This window comes from Podarcis cretensis (assembly GCF_951804945.1).
Source record: "Podarcis cretensis genome assembly, chromosome: 3".
NCBI classification, from domain to species: domain Eukaryota; kingdom Metazoa; phylum Chordata; class Lepidosauria; order Squamata; family Lacertidae; genus Podarcis; species Podarcis cretensis.
In genome coordinates, this window is record NC_137172.1 from 39,803,140 (window position 1) to 39,827,190 (window position 24,051).

Consider the following 24,051-nt stretch of genomic DNA (forward strand, 5'->3'; position numbering starts at 1 on the left):
CTTGTGACACCACCCAGTGCTGAGGAGCAGGAGGCAGCCTGAATATGCACTCTCAAGGGTAAACGTGCCGCACTCAGCCTTGCTGGGAAAGGACTACTCCTTCTACAGCCTCCACTGCCAATTGCCAGGAGTGATGGATTGAGAGCATTTGCAGATGACCTAGTTTTAACGCTACAGGAGCCAGAATCTAGTACGAAAAGGGTTTTAGACCTAATTAATGAATTTGGTCAGGTAGCAGGATTTAAGCTGAACAAGTCAAAAACTAAAGTTTTAGAGAAAAATTTAACATCAATGGAAAAAGAAAGGTTTCAGAATGAGACTGGTTTGACTGTGGTTAAGAAAGTTAAATATTTGGGGATTAAGATGACAGCGAAGAATGTGAACCTATTTAAAGACAATTATGAAAAATGCTGGTCAGAAGTGAAAAGAGATTTAGAAATATGGTCAAATTTGAAGCTTTCCTTGTTGGGCCGAATTCAGTTATAAAAATGAATGTATTGCCTAGAATGCTATTTTTGTTCCAAACATTGCAAATTGTGGACAAGATGGATTGTTTCAAGAAGTGGCAGAAAGATATCTCTAAATTTGTCTGGCAGGGCAAAAAGCCCAGAATAAAATTTAAGATTTTAACTGATGTAAAGGAAAGGGGGGGCTTTGCCCTGCCGGACTTCAAACTCTATTACGAATCAGCAGCTTTTTGCTGGTTGAAAGACTGGCTGCTTCTTGAGAACACAGACATTTTGGACCTGGAAGGTTTTAATAATGCTTTTGGGTGGCATGCATATTTATGGTATGACAAGGTTAAGGTCCATAAAGCGTTTAAAAATCATATTGTCAGGAAAGCATTGTTTAATGTTTGGATAAGATATAAAGACTTATTGGAAAATAAAACTCCAAGGTGGTTGTCACCGATGGAAGCTAAGGCTTTCAAAAGACTTAACATGGAGTCCAATTGGCCAAAATACTGTGAGATTTTGGAACAAGAGGGAGACAAATGGAAACTGCAGAGTTTTGAGAAACTAAAGAGTAAAGTACGAGACTGGCTTCATTATTACCAGATAATGGAGGTTTATAAAATGGATAAAAAAAATCGGATTCCAGGTGGAAAAATGGAAATTAGAAACAGAATTGTTAGAACCTAAAACTAAGAATTTGTCTAAGATGTATAACTTGCTGTTGAAATGGAACACTCAGGATGAAACTGTGAAGTCTGTTATGATTAAATGGGCACAAGACGTTGGACACAACATTATGTTTGCTGACTGGGAACAGTTATGGACCACTGGTTTGAAATTCATGGCATGCAATGCCTTAAGAGAGAATATTATGAAAATGATTTATAGGTGGTACATAACTCCAGTCAAGCTTGCAAAAATCTATCATTTGCCTGATAATAAATGTTGGAAGTGTAAAGAGACTGAAGGTACATTCTTTCACCTTTGGTGGACGTGCCCAAGGATCAAGGCCTTCTGGGAAATGATATATAATGAATTGAAAAAGGTACTTAAGTACACTTTCTTGAAGAAACCAGAGGCCTTTCTCCTGGGCATGGTCAGCCAATTGGTGCCAAAGAAGGACAGAACCTTCTTTATGTATGCAACAACAGCAGCAAGAATATTGATTGCAAAATATTGGAAGACACAAGATCTACCCACTCTGGAAGAATGGCAGATGAAGATGATTGACTATATGGGTCTGGCAGAAATGACTGGCAGAATTCGAGACCAGGGAAAAGAGTCGGCGGAAGAGGACTGGAGGAAATTCAAAGATTATTTGCAGAAATATTGTAAAATTAATGAATGTTAGAAAGTTGTTGGACAGAAATTAAGTGGTTACCAGCTGTAATGTAAAAGTGGAGTAATAAGTTATAATAAGTTATAATAAGTTACAATAAGGATTTGCTGAATTAAGATTTGAATTGGAATACAAAAGGGGGAGGTGAGACGAGGTCCGAGAAACAAGGTAATAGAAATAAGTATTGGAAATTATATTTGTTGTTGTTTTTTCTTTAATTGTGTATTTTTGTACTTTTGTTTTTTGAATTAAATTGGAAATTCAAATAAACATTTATTAAAAAAAAAAAGGAGTGATGGAAGCCGTAAGTCCAACAATACCTAGATGACCTTAAGTTTCCATATGCAGGTGAAGAAGCTACTTTCTCACTTCAACACCAAGTACCTCTGTCTGTCTATCTATCTATCTATCTATCTATCTATCTATCTATCTATCTATCTATCTATCTATCTTATAACATTTTGTAAATAAATAAATAATCCTTTACCCAAGTCCCTACAATATCTTCTGCTATGAGAGTCATAGCTGTGAATTCTGACATTCCCATTCCTCCAAAGGCAATCAGGATTTGCCTTCCTGCATTCAGACAAGCGCGCTCTCTCTCTCTCTCTCTGTTGGTGAAGGGTTGCATGTGAGAAATGTCTATATTCCATTCTGTCAATATCAAGGCCAGTCTACAAGTGGCCCACACTTACAATTGATGAAGACTATCTTGACCATGGTGATAGTGAAGAACGACAAAGGAGCCATGGAGACCTTGACTACAATGGCTGTTATCAGGAAGACCAACAGGATAGCCACCAGGCTGCATAGGATCCGAACTTGCTGAGGGATCCTAACAAGTTGACATTGACAGAGGGAGCGAGAGAAAATTGACTGATTGTTTGATATGCATTCAAATGAATCCCAAAAGTGCTTACAAACAATAAATAACCATGACATTAATAGAGCATCACAGTTCCAGCATACGCCATATTACATGATTAACAAATCATTGTCGAAAACTAAAAAGCCCAACAAAGATGCAAAAGAAGGACATGATCCACCAAGATTGTAACTCTATCAAAAAGAGTCTCCTTTCCATTGGAAATGGCAAGGCTGTCTTGCCCTCAATGCAACTGTTGGGCCAAAAGGAGAAGAGGGACGAAGCAGGAAGCATGGGACTTCCTTTGAGGAAGAAAACTACAAAGATCTCACCTCTGGTGGAGGAAGGAGTTGAGGCAGGTAAAGATGAGTAGAGGCAACATGGCGCAGAGTGTCATCACATTGTTGAATATGGACTGCAAGTGTGTGGCAGGAGGTTTCTCAGTCTCTGTGTCATTCATGTTCATATGGAGATCAATGGAGGACACATTGTTGTAAGTATCCTCCTTCAGGCGGCTAGTAAAGTACTGCAGAGAGTGGACAGAGGAGAACATGAAGAAAAGAAGCTTCCCTGCTAAGCAATTGCTAACTTCTTCACTGAGCAGGGCTTTCTGTCGCCTGTTAAAATAATCAACTCTAAATCATGCTAAGCCATGTTTATGACGGCAAACCAAAGAGCTGTTTTGCATGTGTTTTTTGCGGGGGATGGATCCTCATAAATTCCTTGAAGAGATTCATCTTGGAAAGATAAAACACCTTTCCAATGGGAAGGTCCAGGCTGGATCGCCTTGGGTGCTACCCCTGGGATAGAAGGGGTTTGGGCAGAACAGTTGCCCTTATTGCTGCTCATATTCATCAAGAAATCCTCATCAAAAGGCACCTCCTATGTATGGGTGCAAGCCACAGGAAGTGGCTATGATGAAGTCCCACTTAAGTAAACATGACTATAGTGTCTTGGACACGGACTAACACAGAGCCACCATGCCTCTTAATCTGGTCTTGTGGAGCAATGTGCTGTGGTGGATGCATCCAAGAAACAAGCTGATTCCTCAAGGTGCATTTCAGACCCTCTAGCATCACACTCGGGTACCCTGACACACAACTTGGGAATCCCTGATCTAGGCCAGCCCTTTTGAAGGCGTCTAGTACCAAACACAAGGGACGCAGGTGGCGCTGTGGGTTAAAGCCTCAGCGCCTAGGGCTTGCCGATCGAAAGGTCGGCGGTTCGAATCCCTGCGGCGGGGTGCGCTCCCGCTGCTCGGTCCCAGCGCCTGCCAACCTAGCAGTTCGAAAGCACCTCCGGGTGCAAGTAGATAAATAGGGACCGCTTACCAGCGGGAAGGTAAACGGCGTTTCCATGTGCGGCTCTGGCTCGCCAGAGCAGCGATGTCACGCTGGCCACGTGACCCGGAAGTGTCTCCGGACAGCGCTGGCCCCTGGCCTCTTAAGTGAGATGGGCGCACAACCCCAGAGTCTGTCAAGACTGGCCCGTACGGGCAGGGGTACCTTTACTTTTTACTTTAGTACCAAACACATCAACTATATATACACAAGTGGCTCCCACCTCCCTTGAACTTACCCCCGTAGCAGTCATGAAAAAATTCCATGGCAAAAGCGTCCCAAGGCCAAGAATGAAAAAGATCAGCCAGACAGCCTTATACCTGCAAGAAACAAGAACAACCAACGGGGACTAAATGGGAGCTCCTGGACAAGGGACAGCCTAGCCATTGAAGACATTTCTATATTGCCATTCAAAACGTTGCATACTGCTCGAGGATTAAATAAACGTTAGAAATGCTGTAAGTGCAAAAGGTGCTAAACATGCCAGAGAGCCAGTGCGGTGCAACAACTAAGAGATTGTTGGACCAGGATTCACACTGTGACTCAGCCATGAAGCCCACCATTTCTCAATCTAACCCACCTCACAGGGATGTTGCAAGGATAAAAGGGGGAGGCTGAGAACCCTTGGAGTAAAGAAAATAAAATTAATTTTCTACTAAATAAATAAAACGCTATCCTTGGGGCAGAAAACAAACAAACAAACAAACAAACAAACAAGCAAACAAATAATCATAGAACTGTAGAATTGAAAGGAACCATGAGGGTCATTTCAGTCCAAATCCCTTTTGCCCAACGTAGGGCTTGAACCCAGGACCTTGAGATTAAGTACTGATTGAGCTAGAGAGTAAGCTATACTGTTGCAGCAACCAGCAGGGCAGTCACATCTTGCTCCTTCCTCACCTGGAGAATCCCACTATCCCATGCTGGAAAGCTAATAACCAAAGGAGACCAATAGGCTGATCTGGGTTGACGCCAACACAAAACAGTTGCACTCTGCAGTTGAGTGCCTGCTGCAGTTTACATCACATCAGGAGGGCCATTCCACACAATCTAGGGTTTTGAGGGTTGCAGCACCTACCCCCTGGAATCCCCTCTACTTGCATGTTAAAAAGGTGCCATCTCTGTTGATTCTGAGAGCCTACTGAAAGACCTTCATCTTTCAACAAGATGTTTATATGTTGGGATCGAGGCTGCAGTGGTGGGAAATTGAGCAACTGTTTTTATAAACATGCCCTTCAGGCTATATATAGCCCCAGAGCCAGTAAGGGGCAACTTGTAGATTCTTATTAGAATCTCTTGAGTACAATATAAATCAGCCTTTCCCAGCCTCCATGGGACTACAACTCCCATCAGTCCTGGCCACCACGGCCAATGGTCAGGGATCATGGGAGTCGAGTCCAAAACATCCAGAGGGCACAAGGCCAGGGAAGGTTCTATCTAAATCCTTTCAAGATCCTTTGCTCTGCTAGTTCTCGCCAGACTCTGGGCGGTAACTTCAGTACTATTCTCATTTCATTTCCTCCACGTCCTTCAGACTTAATATGTGAGCTTGTTGGGGACATGGATCCATCTAGTATACAAATAATTCTCATCTCGAGACTTGGGATGGACCATCTGTAGCAATAAACAAACAAATGAGTGTGCGATGCAGCTATGGTTAAGAGTCCTGTTGATTTTGGCAAGATAAATTTAAGCATGTTGTCAGGGCTGCCCTAGGTCCCAGCTCACAAAGGACCAACGCCAGTCCGCTGTTATATACAAAACTCTTTATTGAAAGGCAGTTTGGATTTCAAAGCCGCGGCGTGCAGTCCTACGTCTTAAACCCTAGACCGCTGAAGCTCCGTCTGAATCTCCACCCCCCAGACACCAGCTCCACCTCCTCCTCTGCTCTTTCCTCCTCTGGGTCCGCCTGTCCGCTGGGGTCTTGCCCTTTCTGGACTCTTCTGATGCTGAGTCCCCGGATTCTTCCCCCTGCCTCCGGCGTGCTTTAGGACCTGGCTCCCAATCCGTGCTTCCTGCTGTCCCGCGCACCTGTACATTTGAACTTGGCGCGCGCGCCCAGCCAGCAACCTTTCTCCTGACCGTTACACTGCTCCTGTCACTGCTTCCCCCTCGGGGGGGGGGGGCTAGCTGGACCTGACTTCCCCTCCGTTCCCTCACTCTGCGATGGGGGCGTGGCCAGCTCTGACTCCTCTACTCTCCCTACTGGAGGAGACGCTGGCCCTGATTCATGGGACTCTTCCCCCCCACTCCGCTCTGGTGGGGGAACTGGTCCTGATCTCCCGCTGCTGCTTTGGGAGTCCCCGCTGGCCCCTTGCTTCTGGTGTGTCCCCCCTGGGACCCCCCTTGCCCTGGCCATCGGCGCCCCCTTCTGGGAATCTTCTGAATCGCTGGAGAAGCTCATGGAATCTCTCGGGCCACTGTCATACTCCCCTACGCTGCCCTCAGATTCTTCCCCTTCGCTCTCCGTTTCCTCTCTCCCCTGTGTCTCTGCTCCTGAACCCCTGACATGTGTTTGCCTGGGCTAATGAATGAGTAAGTGTGCTCGGCCAATTTTTATTTTTTTTAATTGAGTAAATATGTGATCTTCCAAAGCACTCAGGCACCAAGCATGGAAACACTGAGGGGGGGGAAAAACCTTCTTTGCTATCTTTTATGACAGTCACAGAAGCGTTGAGTGGGAGAATGCTTGCCCAGTCTCTTAGGATCATTCATACAACAATGCTCACATGTTCAACATAGGATAAAGTACCAGATTTGTGGCAAAGGAGGTTTTGGGTGGTGGCTAAAATGAGGCAAGGTACATATAGCAAGGGCAATGGTGTAAAAATGTGATTTATTTTATGCATGGTCTCCTGGCAAGCAGCATTGCCATGGCTTCCATTTAGGAAGAAAGAGCACAGAGGCTTCGTTCAAGCTCTGGAATTTCTTTCTGTGGCTCATCCTAAACTCGTGCCAGGAGCCCTCAGCGATAAGCATGTTGCCTGCTTCTTATGTCAGAAAGTGAAAAGTTCGTGGTGAACAAAGCTAGGAAGAAAGAGATTCAGAAGCAGGCAAAGAGACAGAGCTCATTTTTTAAAAGGGACTGCCACAGCTTTTCCACTACCAATTGATTCTGTTTGTTGTTGCTCCTGTCTCGGAACAAGGAAGTCTCTTAAGAGACATCAGTGCAGTCATAGGAACATAAATCAAGTCATCCAAAACACTCACACTACGTTTCCCATACAATGAGTCAGACGAAAAGGTCCTGGGTTCAATTCAGGTCCAACTGGGGCTGAGAAAGACTCCTGCCTGAAACTCTGGAGAACTGCTGCCAGTCAGTGTCGACAGTACTGAACTAGATGGCTCCTTGGCTTGAATCTATATAAAAGCAGCTTCCTATTTCCATGTGGGGGGAAATGTGTCATGTGACATCAAAATCAAGGTGTAGGAAAAGAAGGGGCTGTTTCGTACAGTGCTAGCAAAGCTGGCTCCAGGCTTTAGTGGGGTGTCTTTGTTAAAGTGCCCTAGTGTTTGGTTTACCATGGTCACTAGGTAAGTCTGCTAGGTAAGTAGCAGACTTACCAAGTGACCATAGTAGGCAGCAGCCATGCTCTGATGAGCAGGCAGCTGAGTCTGGAAGTCTACACCTTTAAAATTACCCACAATGCCCCTGAGATAGCATCAATCCAGGGTATTGTAGGACATTAAAATCACAGGGACTCCCAGACTAAGTTGCATGGGCACAAATTGGACCAACAAAAACGTTATTTTTAAAGGTTGTCTAAAGTAGCTGTCAGCAGTGATCCCTGATAAGGTAGTAGGACTCCAGCATCTGTGTGTTGTGTGTTAGTGGTGGGCCTGGTGCGAAATAAACACACGTGTGTGTGTTTGCATTTGCCCATATACACAGGCAGTTCCCTTTCTGTTCCACTGCGCCCCAACCATACCTGTCCTGAGGGCTGTTGCCTGTCATTTTGGCACTTTGCAGGTGTTTCTTGTGTGTAGCAAATTCTCACTGCTTCACTTCACAGCTGGCCCCCTGGAGAGTCAAAAGGAAAGAAAAAGGTTAGTTACTGATTAATTTTCCTGTATTAGATTACTATGAATACCGTATTTTTCGCCCTATAGGATGCACTTTCCCCCCTCCAAAAATGAAGGGGAAATGTGTGTGCGTCCTATGGGGCGAATGCAGGGTTTCACTGAAGCCTGGAGAGCGAGGGGGGTCGGTGCGCACCGACCCCTCTCGCTCTCCAGGCTTCAGGAAGCTATCTGCTAGCCGTGGGAGACGCAGCTCTCCCACGGCTAGCGGAGAGCTTGCCAGCACCCAGAAGCTTGGGGCGCACTGAGCTCAGCACGCCCCAAGCTTCGGGCTTCGCGCAGCCCTCCGCTAGCCATGGGAGAGCCGCGTGAAGTCGCGCAGCTCTCCCACGGCTTGCGGATAGCAGCCTGTTCTGGGGGCCAGCCCTGCACCTGGGGAGGAAATAAAAAAAATTTTCTTTTTTTTCCCCTCCCAAAAAACTAGGTGCGTCCTATGGGCCGGTGTGTCCTATGGGGCGAAAAATACGGTATATTATACATCATGCACCATATAGTGACAAGACCGTGGAGCTTCATTGAATATATTTGGTTGTTCGTTATGCTCAAATAAAAGTAATAGATTTTTTGGGGAAAAAAACAGTTACTGAGAAGCCTGTGTGCATGTGACATTTATTTATTTTAAAGCACTTCCATATCACTTAATACTTCAAGAAACTTTAACTGTGTACAGTCTGAAGAAATGAACAACACATCATGAAATCGTTAAAACAAAAAGTCTTCTGCGTGGTTTGCCAACTTGTTCTTTTTATGCAGATTGAAGAGACAGATTCCTGCCTTTACAACATTTCTCGCTTTCCCACTAAAGCTTAGCATCTTTCATACATGAAATGAAGAGGTCAAAACCACAGCTCCTGTGGTGACTTAAGTACTGGCTACAGCAAATATGCAAATTCCAGTTGCATAAGAATGGAACTTAGCTGGTTATATTTAAAAGCTGTTTGACATCTATTTATGCCAGGTCCTGAAATTTCCCCCCAAAACTCTCTTACTTGTCTGCACTGCACATACACTGAATCTCTGTGATTCTGCTAAAGCATGCACAATAAATAAATACTTTTTACAGCATAATTAGTGTACAAATTGATTTACAGTCTTTATCCATCTCATTCTTATCACATTTATATGGCCCCATTTGACAAAGGGCACATAATCATTTCTCCCTTCCTTCTGCTGCAATACTTTCCTAGCCTTTCTTGGAATCAGAGGAGACCAGAGTTTCCCCTTGGTCTTTTCTCCCCAAGGCTTGCAATAATGGCCTGTTATACCACTAGGTACGGTATTTCAAGACTATTGTTTTATTGCACCGTGAACATAGAGCTGTTCCTCACATTGTTTGGGTAATCCAGATTTCCTTCCCACTGTAGTACTTATGTTGATGGGGAAATGCAATTTATCTGCAAGAAGCAGCTGCAGTTTGGAATACAGTAAGTTCAGTTGCACACATGCCACAGGTACCTATTGGCTAGTGCCCATGACACCACTGGTCTTACAAAGACATACTTCTCTCTCCCCCTCCCCAAAGATCTTTATTGAAACTTAACATATATACATAATAACCAAAATTCCCAATGATTCCCTCACATAAAATATAATATCTAAATTACAACAGCTGCATAATTATACACTTAATTATAAAACCCACCACCCACCCTCTACTTCCCTCCACAGCAATTTGACTTTATATTTCTTTCTACCTTTCCCCCCTTGCATTCTATAGTATTTTTTTTTGTTAAATTCTGATTTTTCCTTCTTTCTTTATTGGTTTTTGTTATTGCTTTCATTTTTTATTCTAAGCCTCTTAGCATGTCATTTTTAGAACATTATTTTGACATATAATCTTCGAAATACTTCCACTCCATTCTTAACTTTTGATTTGATTGATATCTTATAATTGAAGTTAATTTTACAAATCCACTCTTCCTTTGTTGGTGTGTCCTGAGATTTCCATTTAGTGGCAATCACTACCCTGGCCGCTTTTGTTGCATATAAAAAGATTGGTTTTTTCATGTGTGGTATGTCTTTGCCCACCAACCCTAATAGATAAGCTTTGGGATTTTTTATCAAGGTTTTTTTTTAGCATTTTCTTAAGTTCCTCATGTATCATTCCCCAAAACCTCTTTATTTCCTTGCAACCCCACCACATATGAATTATCGTTCCAGGTTCTTTGTTACATTCTCTTTCTCTCTTACATTCTCTTTCTCTCCACAAAGCCCACAAAATTTTTTTATATCTATCTGTAATGTTTTAACTACAGTATTACACACAAAAAGAGCAAGTAACAATCAATAAGGAACCATAAGGATAAAGGATGGTACAAATCACACAAATCCAAAACAGAACCATTCCCACAGGTGACACCCCCCCCCACTGCAGTGCAGAGATATACCATAGTAGGATATCATCAACTGGTGCCGAATTTGGGGCTGAAGCTGGACTTCAATTTCTAGTGGAGGAAATGCCCTGGTCTCAGAACTCAGAATTGCAAAATGCTTTGAAGGCCCATAATCCTAAAGGGCATCATGCAAAAACACCAGGTTCCCAGGAAGCTGCAGGATTTTTTCTTCATGCTCCAGGTGAAAGCAACACACATACCATGAATCACACCCAAGCCCTCAGGCACTTCTGTAAAAGCCAGAGATTGCCACTATGATCCAGAGCGTCACAACTTTCATTTCAAAATACATTTCTAACGATGGTGATTTCAAATAGAGGTTTGAAACAGCATTGCATTTCAGGGAAAAGTAAAAGGGTACACAGAGATTTTTCTCTTCTCTTTTCTGCTAAATGCTCACAATGATTTTTTTTTTTTTTAAAGACTCAAATATTTTACATCTGAGTGTTAGAATTACAGGACAAGACAAGGCTTGGTACAAGTATTTCTGTGTATGAACTGGCATGGAAAACCAAGTTGTGAGAACCAAGTCTTACAGACATCCAGCATCTCTGTGACAAGTCCAATCACTTCAGCAGCTGAGAAATGTGCTGCCATGTTCATTACTGCCAGGAAATTTCAGCTGGATCTGTGATGGGTCAGGCTATACTTTTGCATGCAAAAGCAGCCCCAGACAGTTGTGCACTGTGTAGAGCCCTTTGCTACTTGTAGGCCACTCTGTATCTTATGATTTTTTTAAAGACTCAAATATTTTACATCTGAGTGTTAGAATTACAGGACAAGACAAGGCTTGGTACAAGTATTTCTGTGTATGAACTGGCATGGAAAACCAAGTTGTGAAAACCAAGTCCTACAGACATCCAGCATCTCTGTGACAAGTCCAATCACTTCAGCAGCTGAGAAATGTGCTGCCATGTTCATTACTGCCAGGAAATTTCAGCTGGATCTGTGATGGGTCAGGCTATACTTTTGCATGCAAAAACAGCCCCAGACAGTTGTGCACTGTGTAGAGCCCTTTGCTACTTGTAGGCCACTCTGTATCTTATGAACTATCTCTCATCTATATTCTTTCCTGAACACGGCTTCAGCCTATACTTTTCTTTCTTACTACTTTCCTTTTAAGTTTCTAAACATATATATATATATATATATATATATATATAAAACAAACAATCCCCATATACCCCCACCCTCCAAGAAACATTCCATGCTCATACAATGTAAATAATAAAGTCAAAATAAAGTTTGTGCATAGTTTAGAACCACTAGTTAGGTGTCTTCTACTCTCTTCTGTTAACATGCGCCATAAAGTTTCAAATTTGTCTTTGTGTTCCTGAGTGCTCTTCAGATTATTTGCTACTCGATACTTCAGCTGGGGATCAATCTGCCCTCACGGCAACCTGGCCAACCTGTGAACACAACACTCCATGACCCTCACCAGGGTACTATTACTAACCAAGCTTCTCTTCTCTCTCTCTCCAATACATTCCCTGCTTTCACCACAGAAAGAGGCTCCAGATACAAGTCCAAGAGCAAGGAGAAGCACAGCTTTCCTGCCTTGGAAACAAGAGAGAATTTAAGCCAAATGGAATGGAAACTGGCACTTACCGCGTCTCAAGTTTGCTGAGCCTAGTCCTGTGCTGGGAGCCGCGTATTTGAAAGGAGTGGATATGTGTTTTGCTTTCCACTGTTTTTGAGACTGACATGGGGCAAAGACCATGTCAGAATCATGGGCTGGATCTGACTTGCGGTCAGATCAGTGTCTGGCGCTACATCTGGTCTGTCGCTTGAGTCACGGCTTAAGTAAACACATAATGGGTAGGAGCAGCTGCGGCTGCCAACTCTGGGATTATGGTGGGGATGGAGGATGCTTGTCTCTGTCAGCAATGCTAAGTAGGTCTGCAGTATCTGCTGGGTCGAGCTAGTCTGCGTTTGTCACTAACACCCAACTCCCCTATGCTCTCTTTGTATCAGGAAGGGCAGGAGTTGCATTTCATAGGATCACAGAACTGTAGAGTCGGAAGGGACACCAAGGGCCATCTAGTCCAACCCCCTGCAATGCAGAGCGGTGCTTTAGTTTAACGCATTCATGACAGATGGCCACCCAATCTCCAGTGAAGCAGAGTCCACCACCTCCCAAGGGAGTCCATTCCCCTCACTGTTAAACAGCTCTGTCAGAAAGTTCTTCCTCATGTTTAGCCAGAATCTCCTTCCTTGTAATTTGAAGCCATTGAAGTGGGTCTACCCTCCAGAGCAGGAGAAAGCAAGCTTTCTCCATCTTCCATGTGACAGCCCTATAGATATTTGAAGATGGCTATCATATCTCCTCTCAGTCTCCTCTTCTACAGGCTAAACATAACCAATTCCTTCAACCATTCCTCATAAGGCTTGGTTTCCAGCCCCTTGATCATCTTGGTCGCCCTCTTCTACACACTCTCCAGCTTGTCAACATCCTTCTTAAACTGTGGCACCTAGAACTGGACACAGTATTCCAGGTGGGGTCTGACCAAAACAGACCAGTGTGGTACTATTCCTTCCCTTGACTTGGACACTTGGTTTCTGTTGATGCAGCCTAGAACAGCATTAGGGTTTTTTTGCTGCTACATCACACTGTTGACTCATGTTCAACTTGTGGTCTACTAAGACCCTATATCATATTCACAGGTACTATGGGCAATCCAGGTGTCCCCCAACTTATATTTGTGCAGCTGGTTATTCCTGACTATGTGAGAACATAGTCTAACTATCATTTTGTTAGTTTTGGCCCAGTTCTCCAATCTGTTAAGGTCAAATTGAATCCTGATTCTGTCTTCTGCAGCATTCACTACTCCTCATCTGGCTTACATTTTACCAGCTTCTCTGCAATATTATGGGGGGCTTTGTTAAAAGCCTTACTTGAATCTCAATTCCCTACTACAGGATGCCTGTTGTTCAGACACAGCAAAGTCCAGCAGCTTCTCAGGAAGGCTTCATCACACACATCTTACTCAGATTACCTCTTTTACATTCGCAGGTGCCCACAAAGCTATGAATGGGAATTTAACTCATGGACTGGAAAACAGAAAATGAATCCATCATCCATGCTAGGGACACAGTTCTGTGGGCATAAATCCAGAACCCTTTGGAAAGGGTGTGCATGGGGGGAAAGCCACAACGGACATGGCTCATTGTGGTCTTCCTGGTTGCTTTTGCCACATGCCTCCAAATCCTTTCCAAAGAAAGCTGTGTTTTGTTTCTGAGAAATGAGGCAGTGCTAAACAGCTAGGGATGGAGTGGGTTGGAAGGTGCCCTGATGGTACAAACTTCCCTACCACAAGAGTAATTCAGCCATCACAGACTAATGCAATCTTCCCCAGCCTGCTGCCCTTGATGTCTTGTACTACAAACTCCAGTCAGCTGTGGCCAGCATGGTGGGGGGATTTGTAGTCCAGAACATATGGATAGCACCAGCTTGGAGAACATGACCAGGGCAAAGTAAGTTAGGGCAACCTAAAATGTTTGGGCACTCCTACATGAAAACCAATTAATTTGATAAGGTTTATAACAACAAGCATGGGACGCAGGTGGCGCTGTGGGTTAAAGCCTCAGCGCCTAGGACTTGCCGATCGAAAGGTTGGCGGTTCGAATCCCTGCGGCGGGGTGCGCTCCCGCTGCTCGGTCCCAGCGCCTGCCAACCTAGCAGTTCGAAAGCACCTCCAGGTGCAAGTAGATAAATAGGGACCGCTTACCAGCGGGAAGGTAAACGGCGTTTCCGTGTGCGGCTCTGGCTCTGGCCAGAGCAGCGATGTCACGCTGGCCACGTGACCCGGAAGTGTCTCCGGACAGCGCTGGCCCCTGGCCTATTAAGTGAGATGGGCGCACAACCCCAGAGTCTGTCAAGACTGGCCCGTACGGGCAGGGGTACCTTTACCTTTACCTTATAACAACAAGCAAGGCTCTTGGGAATGGTCAGTCAGCAAACATAGTTCAGGTCAGCTTTCTTGCACAATTCTGCAGCTGTTAGCCTAGAGCCAGTTGCTGGTACATGCGGAGGACATTACAAATGTTCACAGCACTGTCACAGCAAAGTGTAATGGGGTGCTTCAAAGGTAATAGCCTTTAGGAAAACAGACTATCAAAAAATAAAAGAGGGCATTTTCCTTTCTGAAGGACAGTCCATATATCTTTCCTAGAACTGATTATGTAATGTTATCACCTGGATATTTTTCAAAGTGCCACAAAGCTGTCCAGGTTCTCTGCTGACTAGGAAATAAAAGAGGAAAGGCAGAAAACACAATCCAAAGGAAGCTCAGAAGAAGCGGGGTTTGACAGCGACAAACTCCTCCTGGAATTTGTCCCCAACACCTGGCTATCTAATAGCCACTGATAGGCACAACTTTTGTGCAGGGGTGGTGGTGGTAGGGTGTGTGCGTGCTACATTTGAAGGGTCTAAATATGCATATAAAGGTAAAGGTAAAGGTACCCCTGCCCGTACGGGCCAGTCTTGACAGACTCTGGGGTTGTGCGCCCATCTCACTCAAGAGGCCAGGGGCCAGCGCTGTCCGGAGACACTTCCGGGTCACGTGGCCAGCGTGACATCGCTGCTCTGGCGAGCCAGAGCCGCACACGGAAACGCCGTTTACCTTCCCGCTGGTAAGCGGTCCCTATTTATCTACTTGCACCCGGAGGTGCTTTCGAACTGCTAGGTTGGCAGGCGCTGGGACCGAGCAGCGGGAGCGCACCCCGCCGCAGGGATTCGAACCGCCGACCTTTCGATCGGCAAGTCCTAGGCGCTGAGGCTTTAACCCACAGCGCCACCTGCGTCCCTAAAGCGCCACCTGCGTCCCTAAATATGCATATACTAACATGAATAACAAATCCCTGAAGGCAAACCTTCAGGAAAGAAAAGTGGCTTGGGGGTTAGGCAATTTTAAGCAGAGAAACTTTTGTACGTGTCTCTACATAATTAATTTTTTCCCCACCACCAATTTTTCTGCTCCAAACCCCCTCCCCCGCCCAATCCCCAGTGGGATTTCAGCTGTGTGTTTGCCCTATTACAGTGCTGTATTTCTAGAAAAAGAGGTGCCAGAACTCACAATGAACGCCTCCCTTGTTCGCTTATAATGGCAACGGCGCCCAGCAGAGAGGTGCCGAAAGTGAGTTCTGGCTGAAAAAAAGCCCAGCAAGGACACATCTAGAATTCCACAAAGGCGAAAGCACTGGATACATGAGTAGTATTGAGTTAAAACATGGGTAGCAAGGAAAGCATTATATATTTTCCCTCCCCCACCTCTGCCTCTCTTTCTCTATCTCACCTTCCAGAAGCTACTTTTCAGGGACTCTTATGTCAACACTGGCATCCTCCAGTAAAGCTAAAATGTAAAGGACCCCTGGATGGTTAAGTCTAGTCAAAGGTGACTATGGGGTGTGGTGCTCATCTCATTTTTCAGGCCGAGGGAACCGGTGTTTGTCCAGCTTTCTGGGTCATGTGGCCAGCATGACTAAACTGCTTCTGATGCAACGGAACACCGTGATGGAAACCAGAGTGCACAGTAATGCCGTTTACCTTCCTGCCACAGGGATACCCATTTATCTACTTGCACTTGTATGCTTTAGAACTGCTAGGTTGGCAGAAGCTGGGACAGAGCAACAGCTCACCCCGTTGCGCAAATTCGAGCTGCCAACCTTCCGATCTGCAAGCCCAAGAGGCTCAGTGGTTTAGACCAAATAACCAACCGTGTCTCACCTGAGAGCAGCAAGCTAGCTTAGCGGGTGCAGAGCTGGTCATATGGGGCGCACACAGTTCTGTTCTCCAACTCTTTGCAGCCGCTCTGTGCCTTCCAGCACCTCCCACCTCATTCTGCCTAACGGCAGGGCTGGCCCTGCTACTTTTCTTTACGAAAGCATCTCTTGGAGGTTTACTCATCCATGTGTAACATGTAGCAAAACTTCAGTAAGACAGTGGAGGCGGGGGAACCAGAAATTAGAAAAAAGATTAGCATAGACGAAGGAATGGTTTAGCAGACTTGGCTGGCAAAATTAGATTCAGTCAACAGGGAAAGGTTTGCAAAAGAATGTGTTAAAAGGAGGAACTTAACTTGATGGAAGAGGGATGGGGGATGACTGCTCCAAGCAAGGGAAGGGGCCAAAGGAGTTAGAGGGAACTAAACAGAGGGTACTGAGAGCAGGTGAGCTTTTTCCTATACTGATCTGTGCTCAATGACTTACTTGTTCTCTGCAGCATTGCTGGTAAGAGAAGAGTGCCTAAGTAATATTTTCCTTGTTTCAACATTGCTTCCTTTCAGTTTTTGCCCTTGTTCTGACATCGCCTCCAAATCAACACAACACTGCTTTCTTTGGAATGAATTTAGGGATGTGGTAAAAGGAATCAGAATGGCAATATGAACTATATCCGTTTGCTGTGGCCAGTTTCCATGGACATGCTTTCTAAAGAAAACCCGCAAAACCCTGTAATTGTGCACAGCAGATCAGTTCTAAATTTTATTCTGCATTCTGAGAGTTAGAATTTGCTTTGTGGCAGTCTTTGTTACACCCCAAAAGGAAGCTATTGTCTTCTCCTTTCCCCGAAGTCAACAAACCTGTGGCAGCTCCTGTGACTGAAAAACACTAAACAGGAATTACTGCCAGAAAACTGCAGGTACCCAATAAATCTAAGTAGGATTTGATTCATATAGTATAGTATAGTTTTATTTTATCTTATTTACTTATTGAAGTGGTCTTATACCACTATTACCATATCAAGGCAGTGCACGTTGATAAAACATAAAACACCATTAAAACCAGTACAGGATTATCATTACAGGATTTAGCTAAATGATGTGCTTTATGGAACTACATAGGCCTGTTGGCATAAAAAGCCTTTAAGAGATGCTGGAAGTCCAAAACAAGGATGCCTGCCAAATCTCTGCTGGAAGAGTGTTCCACAGCTTGGGTAGGACCAGTGATGCTAAATGCCCAACAAAGGACAACTAGCAGTGCTCCTTCCGAAGATCAAACTGTGATATAAGGGCTCAGGTGGTCCTTTAGGTATCCTGGGCCAAAGTTGTTCAGGGCTCAGTATATCCACACAACAACCTTATACCTGGTCTCACAGCTTTAGGCTGCAATCCCATACACACTTATCTGGTAGTAAGCGCACATGAGACCAATGAGACTTACATCTGAGCAGACATGCCTAGGATTGTGCTGTTAAGGCTAATTCTGCAGTTAACCTTCTAACAGGGAGGCCACATTTTGGGGGGACCCAGTACCATGCACAAACACAGCGGCTGCTCTCTTATTTCATTGTCAGCTCAGAGCAGATCAAGCAGATATTTAACTTGAGTCAATTATTTCTGCTATTCAGCCCTCCTTTACGCAACTACACAATACCCAGAATTTTTTACACATTCTGAATGGCAAATGCTTTGTTTGGAGTTCAAAAGGATGCCGAAATCTCTTCCCCCTTCCTTCCTTCCCCCTGTTTTTAAGCTGATAAGCTTTTCTTTGCTCCAGAGGTCAGGCACATCTTCCTCCTTTGATGTCCCTGTGTAAGCAGGGGACCACGAGACTGGAGTGTAACATTCCCCAGTTCCTTAGAATAAACACAGTAGGAGTGAAAAAGGGATGGACTGGAAGTACTTTACTCCAGGTGCACTGTAGTTTGTAAACAAACGTATATATTTTTCTGTTTCACACTGAAGGCTGCCCACTCTCCCACATTTCATGAAAATCAGACTTGGTCTGTGTACACCACAAACTTCCTTAGTTTCCACATGCTCAAGGTTCAAAGAGACATAAGCATTCATCACTCTACCAAATGGCTGTATCAACATTTGTTTCTCATACTCCCCTGATGATGACTGCTCCAGTTCAAAATGCATCCGGATTCACCTAACCACTGTCTTATCTCACAGTTGCCATCTGGCCTTGTTGAAAAGCTGTGGTGCAAGTTCCCCAAAGGTTCGGATGTGCCTTGAGCTTTTCCCACCACCCCAAAGGAGTATGGAGGAAGTTTCCTTCTGTTTGTCATTGTTCACAAGGAAAGGTGGTGAAATTGGGTCAAATTGTAGGTGTCTTTAATAAGCACTGTTGTGCTCATCTTCCACCCTTACCCTCCTGCCTCCGTAGATGTTGAGATTGCAATACAAGGAGCTAAAGGCAAGAATACAAGTGCTACGAAGCCCCAGTTTTCATCCAATAGCACTGCATTTGCTGGATCCAGTCTGGCTTTGACACCGGCCACAAGAGAAAGAACAAAAGGGCAATAAGGATCAAGTCTTGGAAATAAAATCCAGGATGGAGTATTGCGACTAGATGGTCCATACTACACTATCCAGGGTTAAATATGTTCATGTCAAAACCTGCACTGTACAAGAAAATGTGGAATAGTTAGGACCCATCTTAATTTAAAAAAGAAATGAATTTACATTGCAAACTCAATAGGGAAAACATTTGTCTCTTTGGGTTATGTACACACAGTGATGGCACTAGATAAAATATAATTACCACACCTGCTGCCCCCATTAGGTTATATCTTTTGATGGCAGAACTGGGTTAGTTTGCATGAGTAATTACCTCCAGGCCCATTTATAAACACTACTTGAGGATGCTGCCCTTGCTAGGTTGATCTTTTAGGAATCTAAATTTATTTCTCTATAATAATGTTGTAAACCTAAGGCTCACTGGAGATTACGCTCCTCTAAAGGACAGCAAATCCAAACTCTCAGTTATACACTCCCCACCCCCAAGGCAGCATTCGAAGCAAAATCCAAGTTAGGATTCTGCCCTGCAGATCCTCCAAAGGGCCCCATCGCAGCAAAATGCCAGACTCCCTTGGAACTGCAGCAGCCAATGTGTTGCCAATATCCACAAGACTAATGGGCTGTTTGTGCCTTTCTCTCGAGCCTCTAGCATATATATACACGGACATCCATCACAGGGAATATCTGCACAGAGCAGCTCAGTGGCTGTAATTAATTACATCAGTAATGATACCTTCTCAGCATCCAAGCAAACCCTGGGGCCTCCACCCAGCAGAAGCTGCAGCCAAGTCCCCTGTCCTGCTTCTTTTCAGCATTATGGAAACGGACCAGTTGGCCAAATCGACGCTTCAAGTTCCAGATCCTTCAGCTGGAAAGAATAGGCAGGTTTAGGCATACGTGCCCTTGCCCCCTACAAATCTTAAGGTAACGTTGAAAAGAGACTTACTTAGAGCACAGGCTAGTTCACCAGTTCTATAAATCCTTTAACGCTCATGTGATAAAGAGTTCCAGTAGACTATCAGTGGTCCAGGAATGAGTCAAACACACGCACATGTGCGGTATCTAAGCCAAACCACCTGCTGATTAGCAGTTTGCCATCAGCAAGGGCCTCTTTCTAAGAAGGCCACCTAGTGAAAACAGTGATAAGGCTGGGTGTTACACAACATCTTTTCTACTGAGTTGCTAAGAGGAATCACCATGAGACTGAACGTAAGGATATTCACTCAAGCTTACTTAATGCAGATCAAGCTTGCTTATTGCAGATTAGGCAATCTTTAACCAGCTTGTAAAATGGATGGAATTGGTGTGTATGGGATTCCAAGCACTGCTGGTGAATGTAAGTATGCTAACAGGTAAAGGTGGAAGTAGCTATTCTGGGTTGACTAAGCTGCCATATACTAAATCTGGCCACTAGAGTTAGTCGGTGTCTTCCCAACCTGGCTTTCCAGGTGGCAGCTGTGCTAACAGACATTCTTCTTTAAAACTGAGGAAACCAGGGGTTAAATCTGAAGCTTTCTGCATGCAAATCCCATGTGTTCTACCAATGAGCTATGCCCCCATCCCCTTGTATGGTGACTGCCCTCCACAACACTTCAGAACTTTAGAGAGTGTGCAAGAGAGGTTGCATTAGAACTATGGCTGGCCAGAGGAGGACCAACAGCCCTGAAACTACAAAGTAAGCTTTCTAATGAAATTTATCAATGCCCCTCTCTTTTATCTTTTTGCCACTTTTTTTCCTTTTTGCTGACATTTAGGAGCTGGCAGAAGAAATACAAAAACTGTTCACTTTTTCACTTCTTCTTTTATCAATTGCTTCCCTTTCCATTGGCATGCTGGTTTTTTTTTTAACATCTCAAAGTATCTGAGTAATGCGACCACAAAGGGGAAGGGGTGTTTCGGGCAGGGGTTAGTAACTTGCAGTCTAAGGGTGATATGAGGCCCCTGGCTAAATGTCATGTGGGTGGGGGGAACCAAGAGGGAGGATAAGGGGAAAGCTGGAAACTGAAATGCAAAGCAGCTTGCTGGGAGGATGGAGAGAACAGAAAGAGAGAAAAGGGGCAGTGTTGCCCATTTTTGGCACTGGCCCCACCTGCTACCAGTTCCACCAGCATGCAGCCCCCAAAGGAATACAGGCCTTGACAGAAAAAAAGCTTTGTCCTCCCTCCCACATTAGGGAAAGGCTTCAGACATACAGACATCCCTGTTCCATCTGAGAGCCAGTGTGGTTCCATTCCTTCCATAAACCCATGGCAGAGCTTTAGTAAACTCTTTCTCTTTTTTAACAAAGGCTGCACACATACACTACACACTTAAAGCACATTGCTACCCCCAGATAATCTGGGGAACAGTAGTCCCCCCCCACAGAGCTAGCACCCTTAGCAAACTACAGTTCCCAAAATTATTTGAGGAAGGGAGACACACGTCTTAAATGTGTTAAGCAGGCACAGCACTTTGCAAATTAAAGCTGCAATCCTAAACACACACAATCTAGACACCAACTACACTGAAATCAATGTGTCTTAAATTCTCAAGCAAAAATGTGCTTAGGACCTGGCTATAAACGTTTTATTAAAACGATAATACAGAAGAAGCCATGACTCCTCCCAATTCCATTTCACCAACCACCCTGACCTAAGTTCCCCCTTCCTTGGCCTGAATTGCCCCAATTCCTGCCAAAATATTCCAAAATACTGCAAAAATATTTTGCTCAAGGAAAAAGAAGTTCAAAGTTCATTCTGAACACAGATACTGCTTTCCTTGGGGAGAATTTGATTCTAATTTAAGTACGTCATAGATACAGTCCAAGCCTACTGCTGTAATCCGAACACACAAAACACCCTCTTTCAACTCCAGGGAGAAATAGGGAGTCTATGTCTTGCTGTGTTGAAAAGTTAAGACAGACTTGCTGTGTGTTGTCAAACCACTGCTTGGCTCCAAGGCACTGAGAAGTGCGTTAAAAGTATGTTTTGCAGAGTCATGAAAATGGTAAAAAAAAAGCATGTTAAACCACTGGGGTAAGCCAATGTGGTGCCCTCCAGATGTTAGTCTACAACTCCCATCATCCCTGACAACTGGTATCCTTGCAGAAGCAGATGGGCATTGGACTCCAACAACACCTGGAGGGAGTTGCTGTAGAGTTGCAATATTTCCCCCCTCTATTAAAAACCTGTGTTTTTAATAGTTATGTAGCATGTAGATATTTAACGGGAGCTTTTAGAATTACTGGTGAGGGAAAATGACTGAATTCCTTCATGGAACTGTTAAATGTCTTGGATCACACCCACCTTTTCCTAGCAAAGTTCTAGCAAGGAAGGCTCAGTATGGAAGAACTGTGGCATTTGATGTTCCAAAGAACTGTGGGCTGAAAGCTAAGAGGACAGTGGTGGAGGACAAGGGATGTCTGAAGGCATCATTTTCCATCCCACCCTGTATTGACTGCATGCAATACTATCTCCATCCTCTTGCAGTTCAGCTTCCACTAAACCCTACATCTCTCTGGCTGCTGTGGCAAAATTACATAAATTACATTGTCATTTCACCCCATTCATTACAATTCAAAGGAAACATAATATGAATAGGTGGTGGTGAGAATGTAATCATATTGTTTGCAGATGGAAGGCAGCAGCAAATACCGATCTTAATCAAAGGGAAAGGAAATACAACAAGAGGCTTTGAAAGGAGGCAGGAGGAATAAGGAACTTTGTTGAGGTGAAGAGGAAGAGAAACTAGGAAGAAAGAGAAGGCTTGTGAGAAGAGAAGAGAGATGGGGCAAAGGCTGGCTAGCAACCGTATGAAGTTTCGTTTTTTCCAATATGGCTCTTAGAACTCCGCTACTATTTGGATGGTGAAAAACATTGCTATTTAAATAAAACAATATGGACTTCAGCTTTAGGATTTGCACTAGCTCCAGACTGCCTTCTGGACACAGTTTAGGGTGTTCATTTTGACCTACAAAGCTCTATAACAGGGGTGGGAACTAACCCAAAATGTTGTCCAAAAAGGAAAGCTACTCGCCTGCATTTCAAGGAATGGAGTGGCAGTAACATTTCCATCTCCCCCAGAGCAGTGAATTAAGTTTGCAAATGGAAGTTGTAAGGCTCCCTTGGCTCAGCTTGAGGACATTTTCCCAGGGTCAGTCTCAGGCTCTGATGGCTGTGTGCTAATCAAAGAATAAAAGCAAACAAGACCCCTTTTGTCCCAAGGGTGGAGGAGAGGAAGGAACTTGATGGGGACCCAGGTTGGGGACTTGCCCCTAGTTCACAGAGCTTCCCATTGCAGCAAAGGATGCTCTTTGAGGCAAAGTAAGGCCATGAGGTTGGTCACATGGGAAAGTTATTCTGCACTCACAATGCAGTAGCATAGGTAGCCATGGGCAGGGGCGGTCTATAGGACGGCACAGGGGTCTGTCTTATGTTCCCTGCTGTGCGTCAGGAGTTTTGTTTCTGGGCAGCAGGGGAGCTTTCTCAACAATTTTGATTTCCCATAAAAAGCTCAACAACTTTGGTCTGCCCCAGGCACCAGAAGGGTTGCTATGCCGCTGCACAATGTTTCTTCTTAGGCAGGAATAACCAGCTGCAATGCAGAGTGCAGTGATTAATTGGGTATATAAAAGACACTTTTTCAGGTATCCTGGTCCCAAGCTGTATATGTCTTTATACACCAGTATCAGTACCTTGAACTTAGCCAGGAAGTGAATTGGCAGCCAGCTTGTTGAAGTACTTGCTACAGTCACAATCGATGGATTAAATCACTAGGCAAGCCAAGTCAAACAGTTTCATTTTTTTTTATAATAATTTTTATTAATTTTCCAATTTTTAACACAAAACAACAACAGCAACAGCAACACACAAACATCAACAAATACAAACACATACAAAGATATCATTTCTTAACCTCATTTTCATAAGCCTCTTTTCTCGGACTTCCCCATACCTCACCCTTTTTGCATCCTTATTTTACAGTTTTTCAACAACTCTTTTTGCCAATTAAGTTTAAGCTCATTATCATTCTCAATCTTACCTTAAATCATCAAACAGTTTTAGCTGCAATTCTGCATCTCCCTTCCCCTTGACATTTTATCAGTCCTCTATTTTACAACAGTTCTTAAGATATACTTTAAACTTCTTCCAATCTTCCTCCACTGTCTCTTTCTCTTGGTCGCGGATTCTGCCGGTCATTTCTGCCAGTCCCATAAAGTCAATCACTTTTGTCTGCCATTCTTCCAGTGTGGGTAGTTCTTGTGTCTTCCAATACTTTGCTAAAAGGATCCTTGCTGCTGTAGTGGCGTACATAAAAAAAGTCTTATCCCTCCTTAACACCAATTGGCCGACCATGCC

The 24,051-nt window shown here is 44.3% G+C and overlaps 1 protein-coding gene and 1 long non-coding RNA gene across 4 annotated transcripts in view; one reads left to right on the top strand and one right to left on the bottom strand.

The window, feature by feature from the left end:
• SLC29A1 (solute carrier family 29 member 1 (Augustine blood group)) overlaps positions 1–24,051 on the bottom strand; it is an 83,990-nt gene that overhangs the window by 15,183 nt on the left and 44,756 nt on the right. For 2 of the 3 annotated variants that reach the window (XM_079969303.1, XM_079969302.1), the window contains exons 2-5: positions 7,929–8,020; positions 4,238–4,319; positions 2,992–3,185; positions 2,490–2,629 (exon numbers count right to left, since the gene is read on the bottom strand). In XM_079969303.1, the coding sequence (XP_079825429.1) occupies positions 2,490–2,629; positions 2,992–3,185; positions 4,238–4,319; positions 7,929–7,954 (442 nt within the window). In that variant the 5' untranslated portion in view covers positions 7,955–8,020. Of the gene's footprint in view, positions 1–2,489; positions 2,630–2,991; positions 3,186–4,237; positions 4,320–7,928; positions 8,021–19,448; positions 19,617–24,051 lie in introns of those variants that run through there. The other variant, XM_079969304.1, reaches the window with a different exon arrangement.
• LOC307212265 lies at positions 19,667–22,600 on the top strand. Its single transcript, XR_013836918.1, has 2 exons — positions 19,667–20,051; positions 22,010–22,600. It is a non-coding gene; the product is annotated as an uncharacterized lncRNA (long non-coding RNA).